This window comes from Acipenser ruthenus, chromosome 2 (genome assembly GCF_902713425.1).
Source record: "Acipenser ruthenus chromosome 2, fAciRut3.2 maternal haplotype, whole genome shotgun sequence".
Classification (NCBI taxonomy): domain Eukaryota; kingdom Metazoa; phylum Chordata; class Actinopteri; order Acipenseriformes; family Acipenseridae; genus Acipenser; species Acipenser ruthenus.
In genome coordinates, this window is record NC_081190.1 from 45,888,544 (window position 1) to 45,897,927 (window position 9,384).

The window sequence follows — 9,384 nt, forward strand, 5'->3', positions numbered from 1 at the left end:
GCCTATGTCATAAAAGTAATTGGAATGGATTAAAAGGGAATTGGAACAGAAAACTATAAATTTTATCTCAACTGATTGCTGACCCTCCATTTTTTACAGGCTTTACGCTGTGGTGTTCCTGGGAAGTCATGCTATCAAGGCTTTACAAATCATTATGAAAGAAGCAGGCTTAAGTAGTTGGGCATTTACAAGTAAAATATATATTTTTTTATATAAAAACATCCCTTGTCAAATGATTCTTCACATCACTTGACTTCAGATATAGCTGCTGTGATTCTAACCACTACCTTAAAGCATTGTCATTATAAATGCATTCTCTGAATTTAGAATGGATTTCATTTCTCGTTTGAAGTCCTGTACTGAAGCATAGCTTACTGGTATTTCTAGTGTATTGCTACAAGTGTGTGCAATAGGTCTCCTCAGGCTACCACAAAGTCTATTAAATACTATTGTAATGCCATCATTTGGCAGTAATGGGGATCCTGTAACAAAATGCAGAAATTTGGACATTTCATCCTGATCCACTGACTTGATGAAGTCACGTAAATAGTAATAAGCAACTTCTTCTTCAGGTTTCAGGTCTTTTTCAGAAGTTGTTATACACTGCAACACACGGTCTGCAGTAGGCATCTCCTGCCAGTACAGGTACGAAATTAAGTCTGTATCTAACTGTGACCAAAATGCTCTCATATGAGACTCTGGAATAGCCTGCCTTATAAAGCAATTCAAGAACATTGGTTTTATTACCAGTTCATTTTGTGCTACAAGAACCAGTTGCTCTCTAAAATCTTTAGCTGAAGGAACTGTGTGCATGCCATTCACAGAATAAAAGGTCAGCAAGTCAGATTTTTCAGAAATGCTTAGTTTTTCAAAACTATTCAAAGCCTTTTGCAGCAAGGTTCGTTCAGGTACTGTTACATGGAGCATAAAGTCATCCAACAGTGTTCTACTATCAATCATAGAGGTATTAAACACAACAGATAGCAGTGTTGATCTACAAAATCTGGGTGGCACGCAATGATTAAGCTGACACATATGTGACAAAACGTTACCAACAACAGAAAAAATGTCCTGCGCTTTGGCATATTGATTTACTGGTATACATGGGACAAGAGCATCCTCACCTTTAAACCACTGAATGAAAGCACTGTTCCAAAAAGAAGAAAAAAGATCTTTTGTTAACCCACCAAAGTCATCTCCCTCTTCCCCAATAAAGTTAACATGTAAACGTTTATTGATGATACTTTGATTACTGTAAATTCTTTGTACATCTTCTAGAACAGTGTGTCTTTTAACTTCAACTGTAACTTCTTCTTCCAATAACACATCTAGATCAGAGAAAGCTGTGTAAGGTAGAAACACAAATGTTACATTACAGTAAGTTGTACCTTTCATTCCTCAACTTTCATATTTTGCAGAAATATGCTGAATGTTATTAAAATATCCACTATCATGGCATCTCAATTGTGAGAGACACCGTGTTTCTTGAAGAGATCACTATAGTGAACATGAAATACACACCCAAGAGCCTCTTACGATGTATGGATTATCACCCAGTGCAGTCTCTACCTCACCGAGGGTTTTGTTCTTTCTTTTTTTTTTTAATTACGTGCAGTTTCATAAACTAAAGTTTAATACGGTAATATAACATAATTTTTAGTCAAAAAAGGTCAGTTTGGCAGTGTTCCTAAACTGCAATTTTAGAGTTGCCGAATAATGAGTTCTAACTGAGTTAAAAAAAATAAAATAAATACATACCTCTTTCAAGCTCCTGCTCCTTTTCTCCCAAAAGAGACTGGTGGAGCTGAACCTTATGGGAGAGAAATATTAGAGAAAATATCTAATATGTAACATTGCAGAAAATACTGAAATTAAAACCTCTCATTAAAATACCTTAACCATTCTTTTCATCCAATCAATTTCTTTGAATTCAATATACTGTATGTATTAGCATGGAAGACAATCCAGCAATAATGGAGAGGTTTAAAGTTCTGGCAACACAATTATTAACCTGGGAAACAACAAAAGCTTATACCATAACAGTAACAACATAAAAAACTTCAAATGTAATATACTTGAGCAAAGCTATTTCAAAATGAATTATCTTATGAGTGCGCTGAAAATTATTACATAGTTTAAACAAAGACTAAGCTAAATATAATATTTTGCATGAAAACATTAATCAATAACTTATGAACACCGAATTATAAAATACATTTTTCAAAAACTAAAAACACTCAGGCCGTAACAAACATTTTGTTTCTTGCCTTCCAAGCAATAGCAGAAAGGTTTGTAACTTTTCTGTAGATTTTCAAAACATTAAAACAGCACTTTCTAATTAAAAACATGTTGGCACCACAAACCTTTACTGGCAGGACAGGAAGATGCTCTCCAATGACATTGGTAACATGACCTGTGATTGGCCACCTTAGGTTGAAGTCCTATTGCTCTGCTGAAACTACAGATGCAGAGGAGTTGCTGTTAATGTGCTATTAGTCTGTCCTCCATTTTCAAACTACAGATGCAAGAGAGTTGTTGTGGATCTGTTTTTAGGTAAGTAAAATTATTGCTATCACACTCTTCATTCAGTATTTTACTGAAATATTATTTTCCAAACAGAATAATCTTGAAAGACTTTGAAATGCATTTTTTATTAAGCTTTCTTTTTGAAATTGCAGACAAACTAATGTAGTTAGATGTGTAGTTCTAAGAATACATCCTTTGAACTTCAAGTAAAAATACTACTACTGTAATAATAATAATAATAATAATAATAATAATAATAATAATAATAATAATAATAATAATAATAATATTTGCATTAAGCATTCCAAAATGTAGATAAAATGATTCCTGTTAAACAAAGACCACCACATCTAGCTACAACACATTAGCTGTCTGCAATTTTTTTAAAAAAGAGGCTTAATAAAAAAAAGATATATGCTTTTCAGTCTTTAAAGATTTTCATGCTTGGAAAAGAATATTTTAGTAAAATACTGAATGAAGCGTATGATAGCAATTATTTTCCTTACCTAAAAAACAGTACATCCACAGCAGCTCTCTTGTATCTGTAGTTTCAACTTAGGTTGATCAATCAGAGGTCAGGTTACAAGTCATTGGAGTGCTTCTTCCTGTTCTCCCAGGGAGGAGTCCAGCCAGGAAAGGGTCTTTGTATCTTTGTTCCAGCAGTACACTTACTGTTGGTGTGTCAGCATTTACATATGAGAAAGGTAGTGGTGGAGGCGTTGATGGATGAGTAGTCCATTCTGATAATTGAAACTAGTTATAAAAATATATATAAAAGAGTATAATTAGAATAAAAGACTGAGTGCTTGAAGTATGCCAAATTATATATATATATATATATATATATATAAATATATATATATATATATATATATCTATATATATATATATATATATATAATCAATTACAGGATTTTGCAGCTACATAAAAAACAGCTTGTCTACAGTATTGCAATTTTCTAAGAATTCTGGAGGATGACATCATGATGACTGCAGAGTACAATGTTCATTCCAAGAAGTTCTAAGGTGTTATTAAAAATGACTTCACTTTATTGTTTGCACTGGTTCCATAGTCATCGCATAGTGAATCTATTCATCAATAGTAAGTGAATAACCTGATACCTGTGATTGGCCAGCTGCAATCAGTTCATTTTCGAAGCTATCAGCCTGAAATAGTTGCTCAATGTCCAGAATCTCAGTCTATATAAACAGAAATGCATTCTTTGTGTAAAAATAGTATTTGAACTACCTCTCCTTAAAATGAAAATGTCTACAGGTATCTGTTTGCCCCTAAGAGAAATGTTTTTTGGCAGCTCATTTCAGATGGAACATCCAGCACCAAAGTAACTGGTTTTGCAAAGACCTGGTGAACATATAAAAATCAGATCATGTTTTGGGGCAATACATCACTGCTGATCTGGTTTAAAACAATAACTGCATTTAAAGCCCACCAAACTGACCAGACAAGGGCTTTACAAACACTAATATATTACATAAATAAGCACAATAGACCAATTAAGCAATATAAGCAATATAGTTATCCTACTTCAGCTGCCCTTTGTGGGATGTTTTCTGATGTTTCATTTTCTAGAAGATCAGCCATTGCATTGGTAGCATGTTGTTGCATAACCTAAAAAACGGAATCATTACTTTTTCCAGTAAATGAACACAAATTAGAAACACATTGTGTAACAAGACTCCTTTAATGTGTATGGACTCCTAAGTGAAGGAACAAAAACTATGACTGTACCTCATTTTCTCTTTGGTGGTAGTCTTCTACAATGGGATTTTCTGAAGTCCTTGTACCAATATTTCCATTTGACAATTCTTGTATATGCACCTGGAAAAAATAGCAATGAACACTACTAAATATTCACCAATTTAAGTACATGACAACCTTTTGGCAGAGCTAAAAGCCAATTCTGCTCAATGAATGTAAAGTTAACATAAGACTGTACTGATCATTAATGTCATACTGCACCCACAAGATGAACTGGTTCCTACACCTTAGCATTGGGCATACAATAGTAGCACATTCTTTATTGAGCAGTTGTATGATACAATGGCCTGTGGTTTCATAGTACAAATATAAATAAGATAATTATTTATGAAGCTATCCAGTCATTTGTTCTTCTGTAGAGGTCATATCTACCTGCTCCTGAACTTGCAATTGGGTCACTGATGCATTGCTTCCTGCTGTTACTTGACGGCTTTCATTTAACATCCTTCCTTCTGTTCTCTGAATAATACAAACAAAAATCCATAGCTAATGAGGAAAACTCATGCAATTTCCTATTTGTACTCTTGTATGTTTGTATTGATTGACATAGATTTGTTTTAAACCTTAGGATAAATGTTGTGTGTGTCTGTGGTGCAAATATAGGGTTGGCAGGGAAGGGGTTAAAATCCATAATACATGTGAGAATGTGGCTGGAGCCTTAATTGAATGATTAATGGTTAATTAGGCTCCAGCCACATGTTATATAAGGAAGTGAGATCCTTTGTTTGGGGAAAGGTGTTTAGGTGTGTTTGAGGTGGTATTGTGTGGCACTTGGTCAGGGATGGGAATGCCGTCTGACTTCAGAATAGCTTTGTTTAACCTTTTATTTTGGCACTTGTGCTTGTTTATTTTCTTACTGACACTTCTTTGTGTTAATAAATGTGTGCACCGGTGCTTTAAACTGCAGCTTCCTGGGCTCCGAGTCTCCTTATTGATGCTATCCTGCTACAGTGAGCAATAAGAACTCTTACTTGAGAGGTTTAATGGGGATTTACAGCAGGTTACAATTCACATTTATTGAGACATAAAACAAACACATAACTGAACACACATCATGAGATAAAGAACAAAGTTAAATACAATTTGCAAGTGTGTTTCTTAAATAATGCAATAATACATTATTTTAAAAAGCATGTGTTTTAATGCCCTGATTTAAACTTTGTGTTTATGGCAACCAGCCGAGAAGTGACATATATTAGAATTAAGAAAATATATTGCAATTAAAACTAGTTCTATCAAAGTATAACTATTTACTAACAGACCACTGTAATAGACTGATCAAATACACTGGCATTTAGTTTTATTTACATTTGCAAAATTGGTAGGAATCACATATGTAGTGAATTTAAACTAGGCGAATCTCTGTATGATGAATTGCACTGCAGTATAAATCTTTATAGCTTCTTAAGAAAACATCCTCAGTTTTTGTAAAGTAGTTAAATTGATAAATATAATCTCAATCAATCCTGAAATTCTAGGTGATGCAGAAACTTTTGGCTATAGCTGTACATTTAAATTAAGCAGAGATTTCGGATATGTATGTATGTAGGCATATGTATGTCTGTCTCTTTGTCTATATATATATGCACACTATTTAAGCTTCTATTATTGTATTTTGATTTAATCTAAAAAAAAACTCGATCCATCTGTAGTAAAGATCCATCTGTCATAAAGAATAAACTGACCTACCTCAATTGGCAATGGTATATCACGATTAGGAACTATAAAAATCTTTCCTTTTCCTATCTTGGTTTGTAGGTCAGCTGCAGACGTTATGTTTAGCTTACTAAGACGCCGACCCTTCTCTGCCTTTGCAAAGGTAAAGCCAGTTAGATGCAAAGGAACGTCAGGAAAACTATCTTGCACAAAATTCTCTAACTGTCTTAAACTCCAGCTTCGCTGAACAGTAGATTTTGAACCATATCTTTCATTGGTAGCAGGTTGTTCACATTTAGGAACTCCTACAGCAACATAAACAATGGAGAAACAATCAGTGGTTTGATTAAAATATATAAATTTTATTGTGTAACATAACATTTGCAAATAAAATGCATGGTTTTAATCTTTACGCTTTTTCTTTTTTTTTTTTTTTAAATAGTAAAAAATAAAATGCACATTAAACACTGGAAGGGTTATCATTAGGAGAATACGTAACCTACCTAATCCATTTCTTGTCAGTCTTGATAGTTCAGACGGTGGTGGTACAAATTCTTCATTGTTCTTTTGCAGTAAGAAAAAATGAGTCTTCCATAAATGTCCCCTTTGCCGTCCTTTTTTTCTGCCTGTCTTTCCTACATTAGTTTCCAATTTCCAAGAAAGAAAGAAAGAAAGAAAGAAAGAAAGAAAGAATGAAAGAAACAGCTAAAAGTACAGAAGGCATAAAAATCAGGGATAAGAATTCTAACTTCAGATAGTCAACATTGAATATTATTCTAGAAGTAATGGAGAGCAGAAAAAAGGTTCACACAAAATCAAAGTTGATACGAAATAAAAGAAAATTACCTTATTAACATTAAAAATACTTTTAAATAACTAACATAAATTACTTAGCACCATTCTAAATATGAGGACATCTGTGTTGCTTTATAGTAACAAGGTAGCAGCAGAAAAGGAATAAAAGCAGTGTCTTTAGATATTCTATCCCTTTTTTCTGTCAAATATTAAATGATGTATGACACTGTAAAAAAGAAAATGAAAACGTACTTAAATGATCATTAACATTAAGATTAATAATAAAAAAGGCTATTATGGCCTACATTTAGAAAAATAACTGGCTGGCGTAAAGCAGGTTGGTAATATAACATATTTTCTTTATGTTTTATGTTACCTGTCCTTTGTGATGAGTCCACAGATCTACTTCTAAACAAGGCCCTTGTTTCACTGACAAAAGAGGCTGCATCAAAATCATCTATATCGTCAGTTGTATGAGACCTCAATTCAGATTCCGCTTGGCGAACTGATGACAGGGCGCGGGTTAAAACCCCGTGTACCTGCTCTCTTTCACCTGTCATGAGGCAGACCTCTGTAATCAAATAATGCTGTGAATATTTACAAAGGGTTATATAACGTTACATAATAAACACCCACAAAAGAACGTAGTGCTCTGAATAACCACACACATTACTGTATCATTCACAGTACATATATTTTAATTATATATCTGTTAATGATTAGTAGCCTATAAGTGAAATGCTGATAGATTGAAAACAGTCACAGTATCGGAAAAGAAGCACGGAGCCGGGGAGGGACATGAAAAGAAAATATGTCTTGCGGCGTTGCGCATGACCTGTTCTTGCCCGAATATCAAAAGCGTCTTCCCACTGTGCGAAACTCGCTACCTGTTTTAACCTGTTTTTGTTTCCATAAGAAAATCAAAAACTTTTTTGATGCTTTCCGACAGCTGGACACGAGTGCAATTTACATAAAGGTCGCATAATTACTATGCATTGTGTAAATGTGAAACCTATATGTTGTCCTATATGTTGTTAATGACCCCTCACCCCCAACAACAGTCGGAAAAGCTTCCAGATCGCAACGAAGAACATATTGCAAGTGGTGCGCGACCAGTCTGAATTAACATGTCATATCTGCAACGCAATTATGTTCTAATATTCTCCATTAGCTCGCAGTCACATAAATAGCGACTCAATGTCAAGCTGCCACAACGTACACACATAATAATATATTGAACCCAACGATAAATTGTACCTGTTTTGTATGAAGTTTGCACGCTTAACTTCTAATCAAGTATACAGATGGTCTCACGTTACATTTTCATTAGGCTTTTTTTTCTTTTTCTTTTACACAAAAACCTTAACTAATTCTTTGTTCTAAAATCATTTATCTCGTTGAACGTTTTTGTACCTTACACATAAGCACATCCCCACGCGTCTAAGTTATACTGTACTTACTACACGATTATTTTTTCTGTCATAAATCATAAATAAACATAAATAGCGGTACTATTCATGTACTTACCTTTTTTTCCAGTACAAAAAAGTAATGAGGTTTAAATAAAAAAAATACAATCTTCACTTCGTTGTTAGAATTATAACAGTGATGCCTCCAAATGCAAATGGCGTACGTTTATTAACAAAAACAAACGTAAGGTACACACTTCCTGTTTATTTCGAGATATCTGTAAATCATTTAGAGATATCTCTAAATAACTTCCTGTTCATTTAGAGATATCTCTAAATCATTTGAAGATATCTTCAAATAACTTCCTGTTCATTTGGAGATATCTCTAAATAGACCGGAAGTCCATTCAAAACATAGAGCATTTTCACAGGAAGTTATTTCGAGATATCTTGAAATGGCTTCCTGTTCATTTGAAGATATCTTCAAATGATTTAGAGATATCTTTAAATGAACAGGACGTTATTTGAAGATATCTTCAAATGATTTAGAGATATCTTTAAATAATATGTGGATTTGGCTAGCATGGTGCGCCAAACTGTCATTTAGAGATATCTTATAATGAGGGTTTTAAAGATATCTCTAAATCATTTGAAGATATCTTCAAATAACTTCCTGTTCATTTAAAGATATCTGTAAATCATTTGAAGATATCTTCAAATAACTTCCCGTTTATTTAGAGATATCTCTAAATCATTTAGAGATATCTCGAAATAACTTCCTGTTCATTTAGAGATATCTCTAAATCATTTGAAGATATCTTCAAATGAACAGGAAGTTATTTCAAGATATCTCGAAATGACTTCCTGTGAAAATGCTCTATGTTTTCAATGGACTTCCTGTCCATTTGAAGATATCTTCAAATGAACAGGAAGATATTTAGAGATATCTCTAAATGATTTAGAGATATCTCTAAATGAACAGGAAGTTATTTGAAGATATCTTCAAATGATTTAGAGATATCTTTAAATGAACAGGAAGTTATTTGAAGATATCTTCAAACGATTTAAAGATATCTTTAAATGAACAGGAAGTTATTTCAAGATATCTTTAAATGATTTAGAGATATCTTTAAAACCCTCATTTTAAGATATCTCTAAATGACAGTTTGGCGTGCCATGCTAGCACAATCCATATGGTTTCCATAGTATTTAAAGATA

The 9,384-nt window shown here is 33.3% G+C and overlaps 1 protein-coding gene across 2 annotated transcripts; it reads right to left on the reverse strand.

Annotated features, from left to right (window-relative positions):
* On the reverse strand, positions 1-7,481 carry LOC117408474 (uncharacterized). Of its 2 annotated transcripts, XM_058996552.1 has the most exons (8): positions 6,466-6,589; positions 4,679-4,765; positions 4,277-4,366; positions 4,073-4,156; positions 3,649-3,726; positions 3,199-3,279; positions 1,759-1,810; positions 1-1,343 (listed from the first exon to the last, which is right to left on the reverse strand). In XM_058996552.1, exons 2-8 carry the CDS (start codon positions 4,748-4,750, stop codon positions 289-291), a joined length of 1,512 nt encoding a protein of 503 aa, XP_058852535.1. In that variant the 5' UTR covers positions 4,751-4,765; positions 6,466-6,589; the 3' UTR covers positions 1-288. The 2 variants fall into 2 exon arrangements, with proteins under 2 accessions (XP_058852535.1, XP_058852540.1); XM_058996557.1 differs by lacking the exons at positions 1-1,343; positions 1,759-1,810; positions 3,199-3,279 and adding exons at positions 5,996-6,267; positions 7,134-7,481 and having other exon boundaries at positions 3,453-3,726; positions 6,466-6,597.
* Positions 7,482-9,384: the final 1,903 nt, after the last annotated feature.

Bases quoted from the DNA above. Each gene is read 5' to 3' on its own strand.
- LOC117408474 (XM_058996552.1), bottom strand. From the start codon at position 4,750: ATGTTAAATGAAAGCCGTCAAGTAACAGCAGGAAGCAATGCATCAGTG. The intron at 4,157-4,276 runs GTACAGTCATAG...TCCGTTTTTTAG, and splicing joins ACCACCAAAGAGAAAATGAG to GTTATGCAACAACATGCTAC. The intron at 1,811-3,198 runs GTAAGTGTACTG...CTCTCCCATAAG, and splicing joins TAAATGCTGACACACCAACA to GTTCAGCTCCACCAGTCTCT.